This window comes from Pelodiscus sinensis, chromosome 2 (assembly GCF_049634645.1).
Source record: "Pelodiscus sinensis isolate JC-2024 chromosome 2, ASM4963464v1, whole genome shotgun sequence".
NCBI classification, from domain to species: Eukaryota; Metazoa; Chordata; order Testudines; family Trionychidae; genus Pelodiscus; species Pelodiscus sinensis.
Genome location: NC_134712.1, coordinates 26,495,975 through 26,523,203, shown reverse-complemented (window position 1 = coordinate 26,523,203; position 27,229 = coordinate 26,495,975). Strand labels below are relative to the sequence as shown.

The window sequence follows — 27,229 nt, the reverse complement described above, 5'->3', positions numbered from 1 at the left end:
ATCTGTGTTTGAGTATGCACAGTGAAGAATTTCATTTATACGTTTTATATATAAGCACTGTCCAGTGCAAATAGTGAAGAAACTTATATAGATTATACAGCATGTTTAAAGAATTATGAATAATTTGAAAACTTCTACTCGGTCTACTGTTATTCTCCATCACAGGTGCATGAAATCTCTGTCTAAATGGGAAAAAAACTTAAAATGAATTCAACAGATAATTTCCACAGTTTCCACCCCACCATCAATGTTAGTCTGGACCAGTTCACACATGAGATACATTTTCTTAACACTACGGTACAATTAAATGATGACCACATTAACACCATTCTATACTGAAAACTTACTGACTGCTATTATTATCTATATGCCTCTAGTTTCCATCCAGAACACATCACATAATCCAGTGTCTATAGCCAAGTCCTTAAATACAACCGGATTTGCTTCAATCACACAGACAGGGCAAACACCTACAAAGTCTTTATCGGTCTTTCTTAAAATTGAAATATCCACCTGGGGAAGTGAGGAAAGAGAGTGACAGAGCCAGATGAGTACCCAGGAATCTGCTTCTTTAAGATAGACCCAACAAGGAAAATAACAGAACACAAGTAGACATCATCTACAGCCCCCAGCTTAAGCCTTTCCAGGACATCATTGACAATGTACAACCTATTCTGGAAAAGAATCCCTCACCGTAGTGGTCAATTGCAGAAGAATTTGGTACGTACTATTTTAGGGGTGGTGAGGCCTGCATTCTTTCTCCCCCTTTCCCTTTTCCCTACATCTGATGAGCCAGAAGCAAGTCTTTGGGAACATATGCCATTTAAGATAAGCATTGTTGCCAGTATAGCAATAACATGTATAAGATAAGGGTAAACGGCAAGAACGCATAAACAATTCTGTTTACCCTAACGTACTGATCACATAAACAGGACCAAAGAAAAACTAGATCCAGAACAGAACCAGATCGATAACTAACAGCTAAGCCCTACATCAGCAAGTAATGAGTAACCTCTGGAAATTTCCAAACTGCCAAACAAGGCAGGAAAACTGTATTTAAGGCTGCCTCAGAGCCTAGCAAATTGAACCTCACCAATGGGCTTTGGGTACCAGCGCCTCGGAAGCTGAGACAACCTCTCACTTCGTCCGCAGCCTACCCGGGGTTCCAGGCTTGCAGGAAGGGACGTAAGATATGCTGCTTCTTTGTTATGTTGTTCTTCCAGTTATGGGGCACAGCTGTTAGTGGTCAGGAAATAAACTACTTGTGTTTGACAGATACCTGTGTGACATATTTTGTACTTTGGGAACCCAGTGTCGGACCTTAGACTTTGGGAACCCAGTGTCAGCTACATTAATGTAGCCAGCCAGAGTAAGTCTAAGATGTAGCCAGCCAGAGTAAGTCTAAGGTCCGACACTGGGTTCTCAAAGTACAAAATACCTCCTCCACACCCTTAGATGTACTTTCAGCCGGAGGTAGAGAGCTAGGGCCACCCTGACCCTTAAAATGCTCATATAGGGTACTGCCTGCTATTAAGTGAGAGTTCAGATTACTACAGGCTTGCCCCAATACTGGCTTCCATGAATTTACCAAATACTCTGAGCTAAGTCCCCTGACCAAACTGCTAGGCCATTGGCCACTGCCCAGGAATCTGTCTAAAGGAAGCATGTTTCGTTCCACAGCTCTGTTGCCTGCTTGCATGCCAGGTGTATAGCCACTAATTCTGCTAGCTGGCTGGACTCTCCTGTGCCTTCTTTAATCATCTGTATGTTCCCGGTCTGCTGTAGGGCAGCAGCTCGTCACTTCTGGGCACCCCCCACATATCGGGCAGACCTGTCAGTGAACCAGGCAAACTGTCTTTGCTCGGAAGTCAGAGCACTGTAAGGAGAGCCCCACACTGCTATTCCTTGCAGCGGAGGCAGCTGTTGTGGGCGGGCTGTTCTGCCTTATCTCCCTTTGGGAGCTGTGCTATTAATTCATGCAAGTGGGAAATCCCGGAGGGTCCAGGCTTAGCTCTCTCCTGGGTGTATCACCTCCACTTTAACAGAGTGCTGGCCATAGCTCGACCTGACCAGGGAGCAGCTGTATCTCGCACCCAGCTTGTGATAGGGAACTCTGGTCACAGCAACACCTGCCGATCTTGAGTGGTATGCTCAGTATCTAATAATGCCAGATGGCAAGCCAGCACCTGCTTCTCAAAGGAAGTGTAATTAGCACTGGCCCCTGTCAGAGTCTTGTTCCAAAATCCTAAAGGGACCCGCGCCCTTGCTGCATTTGCCACAGGCTCCAGGCAGCTTGGTTTCCCTGGGCGGAGACTTGCAATTCTACAGGACCTGGTTACCAGGGTCCCAAGGTGAGGGCAGTTGCTACTGCTGCCTCTGCTTGCTGAAATGCTTCCTCCTGTTCATTATCCCACTTAAAAGTGGCCTTTTTCCTGCTGACCTGGTACAAGGTTCTTAGAATGGCCTGCAGGTGGGGAATAAAGCCCCTCCAATAACCCAGTAAACCAGTGAAGTGCCGCATTTTCTCTTTTGAAGAAGGCTGAGATGCACTTAAGATCTTATTCTTTACAGCTTCTGGCATTACACGTTGTTTTCCTGCCCAGACTATGCACAGGAATTTGACATTCTCACTGGAGCTTGAATCTTATCTGTGTTAACTGCCCACCCACATTCCTTAAGGTGGTTCAGGATAGCATCCAAAGCTTCTGCTACCTCCTCTTTGGTGTCTCCCTGGATCAACATGTCATCAATGTACTGCAGGCACTGGATACCAGAGGGCAGAGAGGGACGAATCTGATCTAAGTCTTGGGCAATCAGCTCGTGGCACAGAGTGAGGGAGTGCAGATACCCCTGTGGCAACCGGGTGAACGTATACTACACCAGCCATCCCAGGTAAAAGCAAACTGATCTCCTGATTCGGGGGCTAAAGGGATAGAAAAGAAATCATTTGCGAGATTTATTACTGCTTTTCAACTTCCCCCAAACTGGGCAGCTTGTTTCAATAGGGTGACTACATCCGGTACTGTGTCCGTGAGTGGGGGTGTTACTCGGTTCAGATTCCAGTAATCAATAGTCATACGCCAGCTGCCATCTGTTTTCTTAACAGGCCAGATAGGACTATTGAAAGGTGACACAGCAGGGTGGGTTACACCCGCTTGTTCCAGATTCTTAATGGTGGCAGTAATTGCTGCTGTTCCCCCCAGAATACAGTATTCCTTGGTATGCACCGGGCATGGGGGTGGAGGAACAACCACCGGTTCCCACTTAGCATTTTCTATGGTCAGTGCCCGGACACCAAATGCAAAGCACCCTCCTGGTAGGGAGAGCTTCAAGCCCTTTAGCACATTCATGCCCAGAATGTATTCATCTCTAGGCTATGTCTAGAATGGCATGATTTTCCGCAAATGCTTTTAACGGAAAAGTTATCCGTTAAAAGCATTTGCGGAAAAGAGCATCTAGATTGGCACGGACGCTTTTCCGCAAAAGCACTTTTTGCGGAAAAGTGTCCGAGCCAATCTAGATGCGCTTTTGCTCAAAAAAGCCCCGATCGCTATTTTCACAATCGGGGCTTTTTTGCGCAAAACAAATCTGAGCGGTCTACACTGGCCCTTTTGCGCAAAAGCTTTTGCGCAAAAGAACTTTTGCCTGAACAGGAGCAGCATAGTATTTCCGCAAGAAGCACTGATTTCTTACATGAGATCGTCAGTGTTCTTGAAGAAATTCAAGCGGCCAGTGTAGACAGCTGGCAAGTTTTCCCGCAAAAGCAACTGCTTTCTGTAAAAGGGATGCTAATGAGACACTTCGGAATTGCAAATTCCGTGGGGGGTTTAAATATCCCCCACGGCATTTGCATGAACATGGCTGCCGCTTTTTTCCGGCTCAGGGTTTTGCCGGAAAAAAGCGCCAGTCTAGACGGGATCTTGCGGAAAATAAGCCCTTTCAAGTAGGAATAAGGGATCTTCCAGAAAAGGGCTTATTTTCCACAAGATCCCGTCTAGACTGGCGCTTTTCTCCGGCAAAACCCCGAGCCGGAAAAAAGCGGCAGCCATGTTCATGCAAATGCCGCGGGGGGATATTTAAATCCCATGCGGCATTTGCAATTCCGAAGTGCCTCATTAGCATCCCTTTTACGGAAAAAGGTGCCAGTGTAGACACAGCCCTGGTGTTTGCAATTACAACAGGACAGACTGAGGGGGGGGGGAGAGATCTCCAATTCCCAATCTTAGGGTAGTTTTTACTGCAGGAAGGTCAGGGTCTCCCAAACCTTGGATTACAATGGGCTGCCCCCCTACGTGGGTTAGGGGTCCCATGGATCACAGTCACTTCTGCCCCAATGTCTACTAAAGCAGTTACTTTATGTGGAGTCTGTCCTGCACGATAAATGGTCAGGGGAATGTATGGCCTCAGATTTCCCTGGGTGTCCCCCCTGAATCCCAAATATCCCCATCCCATGTGGTGGGGTCCCAATCAGTGGATCGGAGCACACAGACCTTCGCCTGCGAAGGCTGGCAGTCCTGGTTGTACTTATACTTCTGATTGGCATAGCGGACAGCCATAATTTGCAGATTCTGACCCATCTCTGCTATCTGCTTCTGTGCATGCTCTAAGGAAGCTTGCTATATTCCAGACAGAGTTTTAACCCTGTCCAGTTTCTCCTTAAGCTGTGCCACTTCTCACTGTAACCCCTCCTTCTCCTTACATACCCTGCAAAGCACGCTGAGAAACAGCCATCCAGCCTGACGCACCCCCTTATCCTTCTTGTGGACGTCCAATGCCTCCAGCCCCTTTTGGGTAGTAGCGGGACTGACCCCATCAGCTAGCTCCCCCTCAAACTGAACAGCAGGTGTTACGTCATACCAAAGTCAAGCTACCGAAGCCCAGGCTGATGTGCACGGCCAGCCTGGAATTTGATGCTCTGCCCTACTACCTCCCTTGCCCATCTGCTTCTCTTTCTTCCACATGCTGAGTGATTTGTACCAAGAGAACCCTGCTCGCTGAGCCAAATTTAGCCGGCCAGAGTAAGTCTAAGGTCTGACATGGTGTTCTCAAAGTACAAAATATGCCACACAGGTATCTGTCAAACACAAGTAATTTATTTCCTGACAGCTAACAGCTATGCCCCATAAATGGAAGAACAACATAACAAAGAAGCAGCATATCTTACGTCCCTTCCTGCAAGCCTGGAACCCCGGGTAGGCTGCGGACCAAGTGGGAGGTTGTCTCAGCTTCCGAGGCACCGGTACCCAAAGCCCATTGGTGAGGTTCAATTTGCTAAGTTCGGAGGCAGCCTTAAATACAGTTTTCCTGCCTTGTTTGGCAGTTTGGAAATTTCCAGGGGTTACTCATTACTTGCTGATGTAGAGCTTAGCTGTTAGTTATCAATCTGGTTCTGTTCTGGATCTACTTGTTCTTTGGCCATTTGCGTGATCAGTACGTTAGGGTAAACAGAATTGTTTATGCGTTCTTGCCCTTTACCCTTATTTTATACATGTTCTTGCTATACTGGCAACAATGCTTATCTTAAATGGCATATGTTCTCAAAGACTTTCTTCTGGCTCATCAGATGTAGGGAAAAGGGAAAGGGAGGGGGGGAAGAATGCAGGCCTCACCACCCCTAAACTGGCATGTACAAAGGTCTTCCACAATTGACCACTACACTCATTCTCACAGACTTGGGAGACAGGCCAATCCTTGCCTACAGACAATCCCCTAATCTGAAGCAAATTCTCTCCAGCAGCCACACATTACACCTCAGAAACACTCGCATAGGAACCTATGTAACCCTGCAATATACCCCATTGCCAACTATGTCCACACATCTATAGAAGCAACACCATCACAGGACCTAATCACATAAGTCACAACATCAGGGGCTCATACAGCAGCACATCCTCTAATGCGATATATGTCATCAAGTTCCCCCTGTCATGTATATAGACCATACTGGACAGTCTCTGCAACATAGGATAAATGGACACCAGTCAGATCTCAGAAATGGTAATACACATAAGCCTGTAGGGGAACATTTTAACCTTCCTGGACACTCAATCATGGATGTAAAATTAGCCATTATTCCACAAAGGAATTTCACAAGACAATTACAGAGAGGGTATGTCTACACTACCCCGCTAGTTCGAACTAGCGGGGTAATGTAGGCATACCGCAATTGCAAATGAAGCCCGGGATTTGAATTTCCCGGGCTTCATTTGCATAAGCGGGGCGCTGCCATTTTTAAATCCCCGCTCGTTCGAACCCCGTGCAGCGCGGCTACACGGGGCACGAACTAGGTAGTTCGAACTAGGCTTCCTAGTTCAAACTACCGTTACTCCTCGTGGAATGAGGAGTAACGGTAGTTTGAACTCGGAAGCCTAGTTCAAACTACCTAGTTCGTGCCCCGTGTAGCCGCGCTGCACGGAGTTCGAACGAGCGGGGATTTAAAAATGGCGAAGCCCTGCTTATGCAAATGAAGCCCGGGAAATTCAAATCCCGGGCTTCATTTGCAATTGCGGTATGCCTACATTACCCTCCTAATTCGAATTAGGAGGGTAGTGTAGACATACCCAGAGATAGTGTGGAATTGACCTTTCTGTGCAAATTTGACACTGTTTCCCTCCACCTGAACAAAGATATTAACTGGAGAACCCATTATAAAACCAAACTTCTTTAGCACCTCATTGACATCAAAAGCTAAGTATGGGACACTTCCAGCCTACTCAGTTAGACTTATTAGCACGGGCACCACAATTGACAAGTACTTTTTTTTTCTCCTTTCTTTTTCTGTTTTAAATTCTGGGTCCCCTTTTATTCCCCCACTTGAGCTCATCTGAAAAAGTGGGTTTTGCCCACAAAAGTAAATGATACTATATATATTTTTGTTAGTCTCTAAGGTGCCACAGGACTACTTTTTGTTTTTAAAGTCACAGACTAACACAGCTACCCCTCTGAGACTTTGAAACAGTTAATGATAAACATTCACATATTCAAGTATGTGTATTTTATATAATATAGTTAATGGTAAATTATTATCATGAAATAATTATAATTATATATTATCAATAAAATATTTGAGTTACAACAAAACCCTGTGATCGGGAAAACAGAATGTATTACAGATGTAAAATAAAGCCATCATATGTAAAAAATGAACAGCAGCTGTAGAAACTGGCATATATAATAAAACAGAGAATACTACAATATAGTGTAGAAATTAGAGTCCACAAAATAAATACACAAAAAGGAATCAGTGTGCATAATACTGTCAATAGTGTTACATATGGAAATAATTCAATTTAAAAATAACCACAATTCATATTTGAAAATGGCAGTTACTAAGGCTGCCTACAGCAATAGACATGATGTTCCACAATAACTATGGGGGAGAGGAGGAACCAACACAAGTTGCTCTACCTGCATAATAATCTATCTTTAATAATGTGTTATTTGAAGTAATTAAATACATAAACTAAAGAAGTTAACAGTATTAATATTACTTAGAAAAGAAATTCCAAGAATATGTGACACTGACAAAGAAGGTGCTAGCTCATGCCAGGATCAGTAGGCCTCAGCTGAACATAACCGAAACTCCCACTTGCATTCTAGTACTCTTAAAATAGGTATTAAAGTTATACAAATATGTTTAAACTTTATGAAGTGCTTGTAGGATGCTGTATGTATTAATCTCACAACATCTGTACCCACATTACAAGGCAATACTGAGTGGTTGTATTGTAATTCTCTGAGAATGTGTGTAGGTCATCAGACAAGCAAGGAGCATTCATGAATGTAAAATGCAGGCTTTTTACAGTTGGTGTTAGATCCTGCCCACCAAGAATGTCCATCTGATTTTTGGTGTAAAAAATCATCAATCAAAAAAGCAAGCTTAGCTCAGTGCAGGAAAGATCTAAGTACCCATGATGATTATGACTTCGCATTAAGGTTATTACAGTTCCAAAGGAATTTTTACACGGTAATTTGTTAACAAAATATAAGTATAGAAGAACTCCCAACCAATGTGGGGTTTGTTCTCTGTTTCTTAACAGTCCACTTTGAGGCTGGCATTCAGTCTTGAACCACTGCAAAACTTGACACTATGCAATTGTCAAAGAATGTTTAGAACAAAATACCGCCCCCCTCTAATGCTATTCTGAAAAGTAATCAGTAGATGCCATAGCTTTATTCTGGCACCAGCAGAACTGTCAGGGTATGTCTACACTACCCTGCTAGTTCGAACTAGCGGGGTAATGTAGGCATACCGCACTTGCAAATGAAGCCCGGGATTTGAATTTCCCGGGCTTCATTTGCATAAACTGGGCGCCGCCATTTTTAAATCCTTGCTCGTTCGAACCCCGTGCCGCGCGGCTACACGCGGCACGGGGTTCGAACAAGCAGGGATTTAAAAATGGCGGCACCCAGTTTATGCAAATGAAGCCCGGGAAATTCAAATCCCGGGCTTCATTTGCAAGTGCGGTATGCCTACATTACCCACCTAGTTCGAACTAGGAGGGTAGTATAGACATACCCTCAGAGACATATACAATGAAGATTCTAAAAGGCAGGGGTGGATATAGGGCAGGGCAAGCGGGGTGCTGTGTCAAAGGGGGGGCCCTGCGAAATTGTGCTGCCTTGGGCCCCACAAAATCATCATCTGCCCCTGCTAAAAGGTGTCCTGGGCTGGTCACCAGCTACCTCTGGAGGGCTGCTTCTGTTAGGTCCTAAAGTCAACAGTTCTTCTTGAGTATGGATTTTTCATGAACATACCAGTATGTGAGACTGGGACTGCACTTCCACTTGAATGATCCAGACTTGTCTGCTAAGTGAACTGAACATCTGAGTAATTATCCAAATGACTTAGTTCCTTTCATTTCTTTGACTGATGAGGTCAGCAAAGGATTACTTTTACAGTTCTGAAGACTGTAACAGGAACCCGTTTAAGGACTTTATTTATCATGTCTGATCATGTGATTTTGGTATATTGATCCCTGTTAAAAATTGCTAATTGACTTAGATATTTAAATAGCTTTAGTATTTGAGAGTACTCAAGAAATTGCCTCAAAGAATGTACAGGAAGTACAGGAGTTATTGCAATTAAGGACAAATGCAACCCATGTTGACTTGAGGGAGTAACAATGCCCAGAGGTTAGGCATTTTGCAGACAGGTTAAATTCTCTATTCTGAACAGATTTCCTCTATGCCTCAGTTCCCTCTCTTTACAATGGGATTAAAACACTACCCTACCTCAGAGAATTGCTGAGAAGATAAGTCCATTAAAAAGTCTGTGAGGTATTTAGATAATTTGATGTTAGAGGTCACATTATTACCTTAGCATAATTAGAAATCCACACAGACACAAATGTCTACAAATGGATATCCGCAGACAGGCACTGGTATCACTGATCCTCTGGGCTCTACTCCTAGGAGAAACCGAGGCCATAGGAGACGAGTGCAGTGCTGCCACTCCCGGGAGCCAGCATTCCATGCCAGCAACTCCTCTAGGCTGTGAAGCTGTACTGCCCCAGACCTGCACACAGTCTTATCTCCAGTCTGGGTTAATACAGCCTCATTGATAGCCACATCTGCAGATAGACATTTGTATCCTCCCAGGACTTAAAGTGTAATGGTTCATAAAATATGTATTGATGACCATGTGGCATTTATGCAAATATCTGACATTGAGATATCACTTAGGAATGCTTTTGATGTAGCTTTCACTCTCCTAGACAGGGCTTACAGCCACAGAAGAGCTGTAGCTGATATGTATTATATGCAGTCTTAATTCAATAAGTTAGCCACTTAGCAATTGTCTGTGAAGAGACTACTTGTCCCTTCATATAGTGTGCACACAACACAGACAGACAAGGGGAGACCCCAAGAGTCCTGATATATAAAAGGTTAGACATTGCATGTCAGACCATACATGAAGATGCTACTCGTCCAGGAATGAATGTGGCTCAGGAAAAAATATAGACAAGTATACCACATGATTTAAGGGAAATTAAGAGACCGCTTTAGACACACATTTTGACTATGGACCCAATGGGACATTAACTTTGGAGAATGGCATGTAAGGAGGCTCTGTTATCAAAGCCTGCAACTCACACAATCTTCTTGCAGATGTTTTCAGCAGAAGGAATGTAGTTTTCTGACATGAGAGAATACAGGAACAAGATGCAAGAGGCTCAAACAGGGTATCGCTTTAGGCCTCCAGGACAGAGATAAAAGTTCCACACTGTTTCCTGTACTGGCAGATGGAGACAAAGAATTCCTTTCAAGCATTGTTACAGGCTGGGGACCAACCAGCTAAGTAGTAGTTCTGCAGAAAAGGACCTGGGGGTTACAGTGGATGAGAAGCTCGATATGAGTCAACAGTGTGCCCTTGTAGCCAAGAAGGCTAATGGCGTATTAGATTGCGTTAAGAGGAGCATTGCCAGCAGACTCAGAGAAGTGATTATTCCCCTTTTTTGGGCACTGGTGAGGCCACACCTGGAGTATTGTGTCCAGTTCTGGGCCCCCAACTACAAAAAGGATGTGGACGCATTGGAGAAGGTGCAGCGGAGGGCAACAAAAATGATTAGGGGCTGGAGCATATGACTTATGAGGAGAGGCTGAGGGAGTTAGGTCTGTTTAGTCTGCAGAAGTGAAGAGTGAGGTGGGATTTGATAGCAGCCTTCAACTTCCTGAAGGGAGGTTCCAAAGAGGATGGAGAGAGGCTGTTCTCAGTAGTGACAGATGGCAGAACAAGGAGCAATGGTCTCAAGTTGTGGTGGGAGAGGTCCAGGTTGGATATTAGGAAAAACTATTTCATTAGGAGAGCGGTGAAGCACTGGAATGGGTTACCTGGGGAAGTAGTGGAGTCTCCATAGAATCATAGAGTACTAGGACTGGAAGGGACCTTGAGAGGTCATCAAGCCAAGTCTCCTACCCCTATGGCAGGACCAAATACTGTCTAGACCATCCCTGATAGATATTTATCTAACCTACTCTTAAATATCTCCAGAGATGGGGATTCCACAACCTCCCTGGGCAATTTATTCCAGTGTTTAACTACCCTGACAGTTAGGAACTTTTTCCTAATGTCCAACCTAAACCTCCCTTGCCTCAGTTTAAGCCCATTGCTTCTTGTTCTATCCTCAGAGGCCAAGATTAACAAGTTTTCTCCCTCATTCTTATGACAACCTTTTAGATACCTGAAAATGGCTATTAAGTTCCCCCTCAGTCTTCTCTTTTGTAAACTAAACAAACCCAATTCTTTCAGCCTTCCTTCTTAGGTCATGTTCTCTAGACCTTTAATCATTCTCTGGACCCTCTCCAATTTCTTCACATCTTTCTTGAAATGCAGTGCCCAGAACTGGACACAATACTCCAACTGAGGCCTAACCAGCGCAAAGTAGAGCGGAACATCCCTAGAGGTGTTTAAGTCTCGGCTTGACAAAGCCCTGGCTGAGCTGATTTAGTTGGGATTGGTCCAGGGGGCTGGACTTGATGACCTTCTGAGGTCTCTTCCAGCTCTATAGTTCTATGATTCTATGAATCTAGCCACCATGGCACTGGAAAACACTGATCTTCCATGAAAGGTAGACAAAAGGGTGAGATCACTGCTAGATTCACCCAAAATGAACTAAGTGATCACTAAAGATGCAGCAAATACTTCACGATGTCTTGGATATTTGCCAGTACTGGCTGGACATTTTGAGCAAATCACCACAGTGAAAAATGCTTCCATTTTGCCAAATAGGTTGTTCTGATAGAAGGTTTTTGATTATTGAGTAGGATCAGTTGAACAGCCACAAATATTGATTTTCCTTCTCATTCAACCATGGAGCAGCCTTGCAGTGAGGTGCAGGTATCTGAGTGTAGGATGCAAAGTGTGACCATGACTTCTCCTGACTTGCCCCTCAGTAGCCAGTCATGAAGATACAGAAAGACATACATTTCCTTCTTCCTGAGATATTCCATCACCACCACTAAATACTTGCTACAAACCCACCAGGGCAGAATAAATGGAAGGGAAGAACCATATACTGAACATGGAGCTCCGCCAGAGATATTTTCAGTGGCTTGATATAATTGCCACATAACAGTAGGTGTCCTTAGATCCACAGCAACATAATGCAAGTAAGATAATCAATAGACGATCATTCAGAACCTCAGCTACCTGATATATTTGTTGATGTTGCAAAGGTCAAAAATGGATCTTACTTCTCCTTTGGATTTGAAAAATGGAAATTACCTCAGTACGTTAGAGGAACTTCCTCCACCACTCATGGGGAGCATTGGAAATGCTTAAGGAGCAGTAGTCATGATAGGGGTCCCTGAAGAGAAATGAGGATGGGAAGGTGGGAAGGGAAAAGGAGTGGAGATGAACTGGACAATATCACCCAAAATGATGGTGCTTAGTACTTAGCTGTCAGCTGTTATTAAGACACATTGAAAAATGGGCTAGCCTGTCCTGAAACAGAGGCAGGGTCAAAACAATGATGACTGGATCACTTCTTTGGACAAAGGAATCAAATGATGCTTTGGAGAGCTTTGTGTCTTCTGACTAAATCCAATGCTTTCACCTCTGGGGCATATGTCTCTTCCTGGGGTAGTTCTGCTATCCCTGGGCAGAGCAAGACTGTCCAAAGTTGGGTTGCAGATGATGTTGCTGTAAATATAGAGTTCAAATTTTAACTTTCTAAAACATAAAGTTCACTACATAATTTTTGCTGTATGTATGTTTTAAAACTCACAGGGATTATTCATTATTCTTTTTCATAGTTTAATCTGTGAACAAAGAAAAGGCAACTTTTATGAATTGTTCACACAGTGGCAAAACTCCTGCTGACTTGAGTAGGAACTAGCATTTCATCTTAAGGACTCTTGACACATATCTTGAAGTAAAAAGTGTCCTTAAAATGGTTCTAAATATAATTTATTTGCACTATATCCTGATGACATAAAGTGTCATTAGTGTAAATGAGCACAAGGCTTCATAATGTTCATCACTGGAGAAAATACCATGCATGGTAAGCTCCCATCATCCTGGCCTACCAAAGCTCTAAAAAGCTCTTATTTCTGGAATATCACGAAAAACAAAAACAAAAGCAAAACAAAAAAAAAAAAAAAAAAAAACAGTTAACTCTTTGCCATCCCTCAAAAGACACAAGAACAGAAATATCAATATGTGACCATGAAAAAAATTAGGTTGTTTTTGGGACCGGTTCTGGTCAATATCTTCATCAAAGACTTAGATACCGGCATACAGAGTATGCTTATTAAGTTTGCAGATTATACTAAACTTGGAGTAATTGCAACTGCTTTGGAGGATAGGATCATAATTCAAAATGATATAGACAAATTGGAGAAATGGTCTGAGGAAAACAGGATGATGTTTAATAAGGACAAATGCAAAATGTTCCACTTAGGAAGGAACAATCACTTTGACACATACAGAATGGGAAGCAACTGTCTAGGAGGGAGTATGGCAGAAAGAGATCTAGGGGCTATAGTGAACCACAAGCTAAATATGAGTCAGCAATGTGATGCTGTTGCAAAAAAAGCCAACATGATTCTAGGATGTTTTAACAGGTGTGTTGTGAGCAAGACACGAGAAGTCATTCTTACGCTCTACTCTGCACTGATTAGGCCTCAGTTGGAGTATTCTGTCCAATGCTGGGTCCACATTTCAAGAAAGATGTGAAGAAATTGGAGAAGGTCCAGAGAAGAGCAACAAGAATGATTAAAGGTCTAGAGAACATGACCGATGAAGGAAGACTGAAAGAATTGGGCTTGTTTAGTTTAGAAAAGAGAAGAATGAGAGGGGACATGATAGTGGTTTTCAGGTAACTAAAAGGGTGTCACAAGGGGGAGGGAAAAAACTTGTTCTTCCTGGCCTCTGAAGATAGAACAAGAATCAATGAGCTTAAGCTGCAGCAAGGGAGGTTCAGCTTGACATTAGGAAAAAGTTCCTAACTGTCAGGGTGGTTAAACACTAGAATAAATTACCTAGGGTGGTTGTGGAATCTCCATCTCTGGAGATATTTAAGAGTAGGTTAGATAAATGTCTATCGGGGATGGTCTAGACAGTACTGTGTCCTGCCATAAGGGTAGGGGACTGCACTCAATGACCTCTCAAGGTCCCTTCCAGACCTAGTATTCTATGATTCTATGATAGTGGACAATTCACATAAAATAAGAGCCATATACTTTATTTATTTTTTCATTAGTGACCATGTAATGAAGCTTCAATCTTTTTCCTTAACTCTGTCCAAAATAAAGTTTCACTTTTAGAAAATGCTAATGGACCAGGAAAGTATCCACTAAAAAGCAAGTATTTTTTAAAAATCCCTCATTGTTCTCTGTGTCTAAGAGCAACATCCATATAGAAATATAGAAAACTATGTATACAAATTAAGGAAGAGGTATCCCAAATATTGCACCTGATAATTAAAATTCAAATAAGAAATATATAATCTCAATGAATATTTTCTAAATGTAACAGAAACTATTTGTACTAGGAGCATGCCACCTCTATTGTACAACAACTACTAAAGAGAGATGAATCATCATCAGTTGACATGAATAAAAAGAAAGAGATGTATCATCATCAGTTGACATGAATTACAGAAACAGGACTTAATGCTAAGGCTACCAGTACTCTTTGGACTCTCTGGTTATCCGTTAGTTGGACTGTAGAAACCCGCCCCCCAGCAGCGTAGAGTATCTTTTACATATGTGATTAATTTATTTATGGCCAGTTTCCCAGGATTTAATTGCTTTAACAGACAAAGAATTGGAGGAAATGGGCTGTTCTTTACTGTCTCATTGATTTCTTTCATGCCTGAGGAAAACAGAACAATTCACATGTTTACAGTCTTATCCTTAAGATCTACTTAGCACTAGACATTTGTTCTTTCAAGGTATGTACAATCTGAATGAGGACAGATTATTCATGGCAAGAATTTGTATTCTTGTTTTGGGGGAAGAGAGATAGATCCACTTTTCTGAGCCTCACTCGATGGATCAAAAATTGTTAGGGTGCATCCCTTATACCTCATGGAATGAGGGTTACAGGGACATTGGAATACTGAGCCCATTTTTTCAAAATCTATTTTGAAATAACGGGCTGACACAAAAGATGTGAAATAGCTATTTCGGGATACCTCCAGTATCACAAAATAGTGCTGCAGTCTAGATGTACCCTTACAGTTTTAGGCCTTGATCTGGCAAAGCTGGACATGAGCAACACTATAGAAGCTCAGGGTAGGGACAGGGTCCTTACTCTCTACCTATGATTAAGTATCAATGCCACCCCAGAGGCAAATACAACATGCCTAAAAGTTCCTGCTTCCATTGAAATTAATGGCAAAATTATCAAAGAATTCAGTGGTGCAGGATTGGTTGGTTTCATGCGTAATTCTTTAAATACTGAGATTTGTATAAAGTGCAAATACCAAAGAGCTAGTAATGATCCAAAATGGAAAAAGTGGGACAAATGGGTCATTTTAACTGGTTATCAACAGGCAGGAAACTGTTCCCTTTGTTTCTCATTATTGATTACATAGCAGAGGACCATGATTCCAATATTAATAGAAAGCTAGTCCTAAGGAAATATATTTAGAATAGACTTATAGTTGTATATAATGATAGGCTGAAATAAAACATGCTGAGTGAAAGTATGTTTTATTTTCGTGAGTGCATTATCCTACAGGTAGATTTTGTAATTTGGGGATTATAATTCTTAACTTTTGGAATTAGAGCCAAGAATAGAAAAAAAATCACCATATACAGATGAGGAATTGACTTTGTTTAGTGTCTATCAGAGAATAATGTGGTATGAAGGAAAACCATATATTTTGGTTTACTTATAAATTTTAAAGAGTTTCATAGGAATATAGGATTTGTCATGGAGGACCAGACCAGTAGACTACCAAATCAAATATCCCATCTTTGTCAGCAGCAAATAGCAGATATTTGAGTGGAAAGAACGGAAAACACTGTAGGGAACCATTATGGACCAGACGGCTCATGAGAAAAGTTCCTTCCTAATCACATCAGCTACTAATTGACATAAAACCTTTTAGTGCATATCACATCATGTTGTTTTCTCTACAAGAACATAAATGGAGCTTTGAGATGAGATGAACCATATGGAAAAAAATGCAGATTATTTAATTATGAGAAAGGTTATGTGCCTACTGTACCTTATATGCCTTTGACCATCAAGCAAAAACAGCATTTGTGTATACTATGTATGAATACTATATATGTATATCTACTACAATTAACAATTTACACATATACAGTACAATTTTGGTATGATATAGTAAAATCATATCTAAAAGACTATGAGAAGTAAAATGCCAAAAGGCAATTTAATGGATATTGAGACATATTAAATGTTGCATTAATGCACTAGAATCAATAAAATATAAACCTTTTCATACTTGCTAAGGAGGTGATGAAGGGTGTACATCTTAAATTTCAGATATTTAAGTTTGTTTCAGATCATGTAAAATAATATTTAAAGCTCCATCTACTATATATTTGAGAGAGCTTGTGTGTATGTCTATCTGTCTGTGTGTCTGTCCATCCAACTGTGAGTTCATGTGTTGAAGAACTCCTCCAAATTTGCCACGCAGCTTCCTCTTATTGTCACTTAAAGCAAGATCAGGGTTTGCTTATGCCAGTAAATCAGGATGTGCCTGGAATGTGATTGTTTCTCACAAAATGCTAAGGGAGAGATCTGTTATCAGGCACACGTATACTGTAGAATGACCACGGAGGGGGAGGAGGGAGTGCACCTGTAAGACAGTGGCCAGCTGGGGAAGGGGTTTTGGATGTGGCCAGTTACCGTTCACAGGTAAGGTTCCATGCTGGGTCTGGGAATGTTTTGCACTCCCCACTCCTGTGCTGCCCCACATTCTGCACAACTGGAACCCAAACCACTCTCCCCTGGCTCAGCGCCAGAAATTGGGAGGAGCCTGCGAAGGCAGCACACAGCCCTATCAGCCCTGGAGAGCAGCTCCCTGGCTGGACACCATGGCCCCCACCATCACAGGCAGCCCTGGGAATATGCCATTGGCTGGCCAGCACAGCCCTGGGTGGCCTTGGGGACCTGCCATTGGTTAGGCACCGGAGCCCCCACTACTGCAGATGGCTCCAGGGAACTGCTGCTAGCCAGCCAGTGTGGCCCCTGGGAATCACCACCAGCTGGGCACTGAGGCCCTAGGCTGCCCCAAAGAGTCATCACTGTTCAGGCACTGTAGCTCCCCTTCCCTGCCCCAGATGGCTCTGTGGAGCCACAGATAGCATGGCACTGTGGCCCCTCCTTGCCTTGAATCAGCCAGTATGGCCCAGACAGAATGACTCACTCTTCCTAGCCTTCTGCCCTGAGCTCTGCACCCACTGCCCTGAGCTCCCCCCACATCTCCCAGCCTCCTGCCTTGACACCTGAACCCGCACCCTTGCCCTCAGTCTCTACACACCTCCCTACCTCTGCCTTTTTAAAATGACTCCTGCGCTCCATAGCCCCTGCCCTGAGCTCCCCTCACACTCAACTTCCTGCCTTGATTACTGCACCCCTCACTCCCTGCCCTGACTCTTGCACACACACACACCCTACCCCACCCTCTGCTCTGAATCCAATGGAACCCAAGCAATGCCAGGTAAATCCTCAAGTAAATTATATTTCAATCAACTGTTTAAGCAAACTCTACAAAGCTTACAAGCTATGGCCCTGATCTTGAATAGTGAATTACTTGGACAGGATTCTGAAGTATTCAGAGGCCCTAAAAATCAGTGTGTTCCACACACAGGCAAAGGACCCACAAAGATAACTTCATCAATTCTTAAACTATAACATCTGGCATAGAAAATGGCATCCTCTAAAGAACACACAATGGGAAATTGCCTGTCTGAAATTCTGTGCCCATAAAACTAGATTTGGACTTGGTTTTGAAAGAAGCTGTCTAAAGCAGAGACTATCTGCATCTGTTTATTAAATATTTATATTAAAATACTAACAAATAATATCTCAGAATTTCAGTTCCCTTCTCATCTTTTTTCAATAGTCTATTCATTCCTAGCAGACAATTTGGTATTTTAATATGATAATACAACATGAAGTTTTAGATGCTCCTTAAGATATACTGAATGAAGGTACAGTTCAGAGAAGGAAAAGCAGGAGGAAAGCAGCAGAAAGGACAGTGTATCTTGTTCATATTCTGAGATCATATTCTGTAGATAGAATGCATTGCATATGCATGACAACACCACCATTTCAGAATTACTATGCTCAATGAGTGCTACAATAGTGTTTCTATATATTATTATAATAGACTGGAACATCCTTTTCTTATAAGCCTGTCCCTTTCACTGATTTCTTTTCTGACCAATGATACTTTCAAGGAAATTCTCATATTTACACTAGTGAATATCCATGAAGATACCACAGATTTGCACTGGTGTAAAACAAGACTGTAATATGGCTGTGTTTAATGATTAAATGTACTTTATCATTTCATGTCAAACGTATTTCATGTCACACTCTAGTTTTTCAAATTCTCTGATTCAGAGTGAAGATTGCTTTCAGATACTATAGAATAGATCTTCAGCTGGTATAAAAGGTTAGAGCTACATGGAAGCAAATGGACTTACACCAAAATATACCAGGTATCTGACCCCAAGAGAAACAGATTTCTCACTTGAAAATAGAAGCTATTGAATCACTTATATACAAATTGTTTGTGATATAAAATGTGTTGCTCTTCAGCAGATTTGATGCTCATGATTCTATGGATTAGTTTATATAAAAATTTCAATAGGTGCAAATAGGGTGCAAGTAGTGTAACATTTATCTGTTCCTATTATGAACTTCCAGAGTTGCTGGCATGAAATAAAAAAATAGGTGACACTCACTATTACTGATTCTCTATATGTACTAAGTCATTTGGACACAGGAGATGCCATTTGACATTGAATTCCCCATTTGCCCACTCTAATTCATTCATTAACTTTTGTTTGGCAGAGAGGCAACATACTAATGCTTTTAAAAAGCCAAACTACAGGGTTTTTTTGGCTAAGTTTGGATAGAGAGTATAGCTGCTTATAATATACTTTTTTAAATGATGTGGCTGGTCATGCCTGAATAAATATATAGAATTGATGTTAAGTTTAATTTTTATGAACTTTGTCTTATCTCACTTATACTAATGTAAATCAGAAGATCCAATAACATAAAACAGAAATAAGAGTAACTGTAATCAGGCCCAGCATTTCTTCTTGTCTTTCTATAATTACACCAAGCCTTTACTTTTCACCTTTTGACTCAGTTTCACCGTCTGATTCTGTAACTGACCTTTCACCATTTGCTTGTGTGAAATATCTGTGTTTGTAACTAAACGGGCACAAGTAAAATAACATCCAATACCTCGATGAGCAACAACTGCAAGTTCTTTAGTTCTTTCTATCTGCTCAGCATTTCTTGGTCTTCTTCTTGCACTTTGTGTGTTTGCTGGATGAAGGGAGAGCATTTCCTTGGAAGTGGTGGGTTCCAGAATTGATTTTCTGAGATTCATAGCTTGCACTCGCTGTTCTTCGGAAAGTCTATGGTTGGTGACAGCAGTAACACTGGATACAGTAACATCAGCAGATGTGCTAGCAACAGTAATAGCACCAGTAGTAGCCGCAATATGCTCCTCTAACTCACCAGTGGAGGCAGTTTGGGTCAAACTGGAAGAACCTGTGGGACACATAGTAGCACTGGATGCTAACTTTTTCTTTTGAATTGAGTTTTTCTGAACAAATTTTAGATTAAAATTTCCCTCGATTTACCACAGTAAAGACAACTGACATGGAAAGAGAGCGAGAGTCAAAAGCACTTTATTTTTTTAAACTGCAAGCAATCAGAACATATTTGTGAGTTAGTAAACACACTATGCTTGTACTGAACTTTATGCACATTGCATTTGAATTTAAAATACTTTGCAAAAACTAAAATACAGTTCTTTTTGGGTTACCAAGCAGGTTGGCAGAAACAGGTCACTTGTTGTCAGTCTCTGCCAACACACACCTGAAGACAGCCTGGCTAGAACAAAGTATTTAACTACATCTATGTGGTTGGAGGGGGCGGAAGGGGCAAATGAACAATGCTAATCACCCTGACAACAGTGGCTTACACTGGCTAACAGAGCAGTACAAGTCTATGGAGTTGGTGCTAGCTTTCTTATCCTACTTCTACCCAGCTGGGATAGTTTGTTAACCCTTTTTCAAATGTAGATTAAAAAACCTATAAATTTCTATCTTTCCACTATAGCTTGAGTAAGGACTTGAAAGACATTTTCCTCCTGACAAGGAAAAAGGACAAAAGGGCAGTAGAAGGCAAATATTTTAATAAAAAGAATTATTTTGCTTAGGCATACACACTTGTTACCATAAAGAGCCTTTAATGAACATAGTGCACATATTCCTTCACATCACCTCAGCTTCAGATCCCACCCTCCAGATCACGCTGCTATAATACTTAAAAAATAACCCAAACATTAAGGCTACATCTAGACTGGCATGATTTTGCGGCAATACTTTTAACGGAAAAGTTTTTCCGTTAAAAGTATTTCCGCAAAAGAGTGTCTAGATTGGCAAGGAGCCTTTTGCGCAAAAAGTGCTTTTGCGCAAAAGCATCCGTGCCAATCTAGACGCGCTTTTGCGCAAGAAAGCTCTGATGGCCATTTTAGCCATTGGGCTTTCTTGCGCAAAAAATTAAGGTGCCTGTCTACACTGGCCCTCTTGCGCAAGTATTCTTGCACAAGAGGGCTTATCCCTGAGCGGAAGCATCAAAGTATTTGCTCAAGAAGCACTGATTTTGTACATTACAAAGTCAGTGCTCTTGTGCAAATTCAAACGGCCAGTATAGACAGCTGGCAAATTTTTGCCCAAAAGCGGATGATTTTGCGCAAAATCTTGCCAGTCTAGACGCACCCTAATTATTTGCTTGAATATTGGTGGAGGAAAGAGATTAATTTAAACAATATTTAAACTATGTAGCAACGTCAAGTTGTGCAATAGCTAAACAATTGAAGTCACATGGACTTATTTTGTGTTACTCTTGCACTTTCTCCACTACAATTCCATCCTTGTTTCTCATTCTCACTTGCTATATCCTGGCACATGTTTGATGGCAGGCACTTTGAGGCATGAATCATCACTAATTATGTTTAACAGCACCAAGCACAAGAGAGGCCTATTTAACAGAGCTGCTAGGTGAAACTGCAATGCAAATACATAATGGAAATAATAATTACAAATGGTATAGAGTGATTTATTTATGTAAAGCATATTTTTAAATAGAACTTGACCAGTGGTTTAGAACAATAATTGGTTCAGCTCATCAACTAGACTTTGTTTGAGAACCTTCCCTCTGTGTGTATTCTAAGCCTTCTCATATTTCAAGGGGCAAATCATGCAGCCTTTTAGTTCAGTTTTGGGGGGCAAAAAATTACACACTAGAAAACAGAATAAGAGAAACAGAATGGAATTTGGCTGCACGTAGCACTTTCTGTACTCAAGATAAATCAGATCTCTTTATAAAGAAATTTAGTGTAGTAACTGTGGAGGCAAATGGAGCAATATTTGTGCATTCAGCAACTCACACAATGTCTGACATTAAAATCAGTTTTATTTGCATGAGGAATATTGCGGAGAAGCCTGGGTATTCCGCTGCTCTTTCTGAAAAAGTCACACTAACAGGCTCTGTTAGTTCTAAAGTACATGCCACGTATTATTCTTTCTATGCACAAATGGGACCGTAAGTTGGTATCTGTTCCAAAATACAGCCCTTCTGAACAGTGCAGAAGCACTTCCCCTTAAAGTATTGTAAGACCTTGCCAGCAGTAGAGAAAAACAGAGATTTATATGTTGGACCCAGCATTACTTTTTAACAAGGGAGGGGGGACCCTAACTGAAGCAGGATGACACCAATATAAATAAAAATAAGTAACTAGAAATAACATTTACAATTTATTCCAGTAAAAAGTGGTTGGCTGGAGCCACAGTTATGAACAATTTTGAAAAATTGCACTAGTTGTGTTTCATGTGGTGATAGAACTTAAACTGATTCTGAGGTTAAAAGAGACAAACTCCTTTTCCCCTGAGGGATGGTTTTGAACACAGTAGTGTTGCTTTTTAGAGTAACGAGTCCCCTACATGATTAATTATAAAACTGATACCTGAAGCATCCAGCCTAGAAACACATTATTTATACCAGTGGTTCTTAAACTGGGGATCATGACCCCTCAGGGGATTGTGAGGTTATCACATGGGGGCCTCCATCATCAAATCCAGCCTCACATCCAGAATTTATAATAGTGTTATATGTGTTGAAAAGGAGAGTTTAATTTATAAGGAGGTAGTCACAATCAGAGGCCAGCTCTGTGAAAGGAAGCACCAGTACAAAAGTTTGAGAACCACTGAATTACACCCATGCTTGCACCTGGGAAAAAGAGTCAGTTTCTGCTACTACAATATCTAATTTAAAACCAAATTACTGTAAGACTTTGAGGTATGTGCTAGTTTTTATAATACCAGACATGTGGTGTTTCAGGAAATGATACAACTTATTAAACACCCCATCTGAAAACCTTCAGTGTGCAAAATACCACTTATTTACAGCTCCAATGGTTTGTGCACTGAAAACGGTAAGTAACTAGCTCAAAAAAATTACCTTCAAGCAAAACCTTTTGATCTGATGTTCTGCTACATCAATTTAAATCACAAAAATGTACCATGTGGAAGATTAACAAAAAACTAAACCGAGTATGAACTGAGTTGATGTAGAAGGTGGTGTCAAGATGGAGTCAGAGTTCTGTTTATGCTTCCGCAGATGAACAATTTAAGATACAACTGAAAATTTATACTATATGAATGGCCCTCAACACAGTATTTACTTGTAATCTGTAAAAATACAATGCTTGATGTGATAAAACTCCTAGAAGATGGCTATACAAATCAAGGCTAACTGTGGAGATGTATGGGCATAACATAGACGAAGGATTAGAATTGAACATTGGTTCAGATTTTTTCATAAAATAAATACAGCACTCTATCTGTCTAAACATAGTCTTAATTCTTTCCTCATAGCTTTCTGGCATATGTTTCAGTCCTTCCCACTTCTATTCTTTCCAACCCATTTCCCAGGCACTGTCAACAAATTGGTCACCCTACTATCCAGTCACAGCCAAAAAAGCTACAGGTAGCTACAGCTACCTCTCTAGTCTGGCATTCTCTGATCTAGCAACATCCATGGTCAAGCATGATTTTAGTTAGCTGGATGTCCACTTATATGGGTGGGCCAAGTTTCCTATAATTCCATAAAGTTTGTCTACAGCCATCAGTCTTTACTCTCAGTGTTCTGTGCTGTTATTTAGCTCTAATTTACCCCCAAATGTTTTCTAAGAGCCCAGTAAGAAGTGGAAGTGTTGGTAATGCTGCTAGACAATACTGACCTCCCATGTTCTGGTAAATTCTCTGTTTTGGGACTTAACTGGTCCCAAAGGTGCTGGACTAGAGAGGTTCAACTTCTATTTGGAAACTGGTACATGATTTTTTTACATTAATCTGGGGGGAGGGGAGACATATTTTTAAGGTATTTTAAACTTTTTATAAACATTTTCAATTTTCAAAAGAGAATTTTCTGAAAGAAAATATTAAGCCACTATATGAACATGTAATTTTTGCTGAAATGAAGATAAATAGAAACATTTCAATGACCTCTACAGCCAAGCATTCACCAACAATTTTTCATATAGCAACCAACTCAATCTCATTTATCCTCTTACAGTCAAGAACAGAGAGGGCTTAGCAGCCTGAATAGCAGTCAGTCCTTTCCTTGCAGAGGGAGAGAAAGGGAGTCCCAAACAGTAGTCACTATGTAGGGTTGGGAAAAATGGAAAAAGTGAGCCTGAAGGATACAAAAAGCAGCAGCTCCAGCATTATTGGGCAGGATGAGGGGAAAATGGTGGCACTGTCTGAAGGGGATCCACTTTCTGAAGGGGGTCCCTGTGTCAGAAGAACAGGGCAAAGCCAGCAAAAGCTTTTTTTTTAAATTTTATATATATATATATATATATATATATATATATATATATATATATATATATATATATTTCTGGCAATATCTTACAAGTGCAATGCATGTATTAAGTCCAAGTGGATTTAATACTTTTTTATTCATTTCTGAAATTTTATGTGGGAAATTCTAAAATGACAGACAAGCTGCAGAACAATACAAGACAGCAATGAAACAACCCCAAATTCCTAAAACTTTGGTCCTGCTGATATATGGAAGGCACATGAACATTATGGTCTATGCAGGTGTTGAGTGTGCTCCCTGCTTTGTAACCATACTTTCTCTATTTCACAATCAGTAGTGACCCACTAAAGTGGGGAAAATCACTGATAGCTGGACATAACACTGGAAGTAGATTATTAATTAATGTTAGAGAAAAAAACTATTTACAAATGCAAATACTGGAATGTAGAGTTCCATGAGTGAAGTCATAAAATTGAGGAAAAAGGGAGGCTTCAGAAAACACTAGTGAGCAACAATAGCATAACAATGACAACTAGGCAACATTTTGTTGAAACAAAACCATTTTATCTGATGCAGAAAAGGGGCCATTTGTAGTTGCTTTTGAGTAACACAAAAGTGTTGGATCAGAATTCATTATTGGCAAGCCATTAGTGGCAGTGACCATAAAATAAAGCAAATGTGAAACCCTTTCCGAGGGTCTTCCTACCAAGAGACAGAGCTATAGAACTCAACTTCAAAAATGAGATTTTTAAAGAGAGAGGAAAAAGAAACTTCAAGGAATTAAATTAGGAAATTAAAATCAAAATAATAAAAATTGAGGATGATTAATGATAACTTATTTGGTCTGATGTATTCAGAATCTAAGTTATAATAAGAGAAGGAAGGAAATCTCATTAGCTGTACATACTTTAAGTGAATCAATAGAGCATTTTTGAAGAAAAATCATTTCAAAAAGAGGTATAATTTAGAGGAAAATAGCTGAGAGAGTAAATTATATGATGAGAAGCCAAAGTACAAAGGTTGTGAAGGAAAAAAAGCACACACACACACACACACACACACACACACACACACACACACACACGCACACACACCATCCTTTAATACCCCACCACAAGCATCACTAAGAGAATAGAACAAACTTTTGGAAGTAAGAAAAAAACCCACATCAACTGGCATAAAAGAAATAATGTGCCACAGAAGTGCTATTGGCTCCTCACACTAAGATTGGACAACACAAGGGCAGATGAAATGCAAAGTAATGCACATAGAAAAATATAATTCCACCTATACTTACAAAAATGACGGGCTCTAAATTAGCTGTTACCATTCAAGAAAAAGATTTTGCAATCATTGTGAATAGTTCCCTGAAAACATCTGCTTAATGTGCGGTGTCAGTCTAAAAACTGAAAAACTAACAGAATATTGGGAGCTTCAGAGGGGTAGCTAAGTTAGGGTGAGTCTACACTACAGCACTAATTCAAACTAACTTAATTCGAATTAGTTAATTCAAACTAAGCTAATTTGAATTAGTGCATCTAGACTTAAAAACTAATTCTAACTAGCATTTTGCTAATTCGAACTAGCGCATCCACACTGATTGGACGCTGGGTCGCACTTAAGGGCACCTGAAACTGGTTCTGGCAGGGCTCTGCGGCGATGGGACACTTGCATGAGCCCCGCCATCCCCCTCCAGAAGCATGTGGCCATCGCCCTGTGGAAGCTCTCCACACCAGACAGCTACCAATCTGTCGGGAACCAGTTTGGCAGGGGGAGATCCACCGTCAGAGCAGTGCTCATGCAGGTACGGCATCCACTGGCCACTGGGCCGGGGGGGAGAGGAGCTGCAAGGAGGGGACGGGCCGCCTCAGGGAAAACGGAGTGGGGGAAGAGGCAAAAGTGCCCCGCACCGGAGGGTTCAGTCTGTCCTGGCCGTACTACACGCCGCCCGTGGGGGTTGCTTCCGGGAGTGGGGCACGGGGCAATGCCAGGGAATGAACACTCCCAGCCACCTGGGCACCCGAGTGATTTGTGGTTTGCTGTGTCTCTCTGTAGGTGGTCAAGGCCATTAACTGGGTGCTGCTCCACAAGGTGGTCCACCTCAGCAACCCAGACACGGTCATCCAGGGGTTCGGTGCCCTCAGCTTCCCCAACTGCAGGGGGGGCCATCAATGGGACGAACATCCCCATCCGTGCCCCGGAACACCAGGCCTCCCAGTATATCAACTGCAAGGGGTACTTCTCTGTCCTCTTGCAGGCCATGTGTGATCACCGGGGCCAGTTCACGGACATTAATATGGACTGGACTGGCAAGGCACACGATGCCAGGGTGTTCTGGAACTCCTCCGTGTGCCAGAGGCTACAGGCCGGGACCTTCTTCCCCGACTGCCACATCAGGGTTGAGGACGTGGACATGCCTGTCTGCCTGGTGGGGGATGCGGCCTACCCCCTACAGCCCTGACTGATGAAGCCCTACATGGGGCACCTCAACCCCTCCCGGCAGGCCTTCAATGCCAGGCTCACCCGGGCCCACATCGTGGTCAAGGGGGCCTTTGGCTGAATGAAAGCACGATTTAGGTGCTTCCTCACCTATCTCGACCTCGCCGAGCACAATATCCCTCCCGTGGTGGCAGCATGTTGTGTGCTGCATAATTTATGCGAACGGAAGGGGGAGGCTTTCCTGCCAGCCTGGATGGCTGAGGCTGAATGCATGGCTGGCCAGTATGTGCAACCCTGCACCGCAGTCATCCAGGAAGCCCAGCAGGGGACCGTCCGGATCCGGGAAGCCATGCGGGGGAGCTTCCAGGTGGAGGAGGAGGACTGAACTCTCCCTGCATGCCCCACTGGGGCCTTCTTCCACCCTCACCTCTTTCCCCTTTCCCCTCTCTAACCACCCTTCCTAAGGTCAAATAAACACACCTGTTTTGCCAACAAAAATCTCTCTTTATTGTACATAACTGGGGTGGGGGAGGGAAGAGTGAGGGTGGAAGAGGGGAGGGGGAAACCTGGGAGGAGGGAGCTGGAAGGGGGTGGAAGGGGAGGAAGGGAAGGGAAAGCTCAGGGTTGGGGGTCCTGCTGGCTCTCCCATCTCGCAGCACTGCAGGTGCGGGGGCAATGGCGGGGAATGGGTGTGGAGGGTGGGGCAGGAGGGACAGGGGGTGCAGA

The 27,229-nt window shown here is 42.2% G+C and overlaps 1 protein-coding gene and 1 long non-coding RNA gene across 6 annotated transcripts in view; one reads left to right on the top strand and one right to left on the bottom strand.

Moving 5' to 3' along the window:
- The window catches only part of CSMD3 (CUB and Sushi multiple domains 3), a 1,183,531-nt gene that overhangs the window by 725,284 nt on the left and 431,018 nt on the right, over positions 1–27,229 (bottom strand). Inside the window, exon 7 of one of the 2 annotated variants that reach the window (XM_075920204.1) lies at positions 19,409–19,720. The exons of the other annotated variant lie outside the window; for it this stretch is intronic. Within the exon in view, the coding sequence (XP_075776319.1) occupies positions 19,409–19,720 (312 nt within the window). The remainder of the gene's footprint in view (positions 1–19,408; positions 19,721–27,229) is intronic. 2 annotated transcript variants of the gene reach the window in all.
- On the top strand, positions 1,066–27,001 carry LOC142826962 (uncharacterized). Of its 4 annotated transcripts, XR_012901259.1 has the most exons (6): positions 1,066–1,185; positions 2,761–2,892; positions 13,624–13,820; positions 18,554–18,651; positions 25,651–25,868; positions 26,120–27,001. It is a non-coding gene; the product is annotated as an uncharacterized LOC142826962 (long non-coding RNA). The 4 variants fall into 4 exon arrangements; XR_012901260.1 differs by lacking the exon at positions 13,624–13,820 and having other exon boundaries at positions 1,067–1,185; XR_012901258.1 differs by lacking the exons at positions 13,624–13,820; positions 18,554–18,651 and having other exon boundaries at positions 1,068–1,185.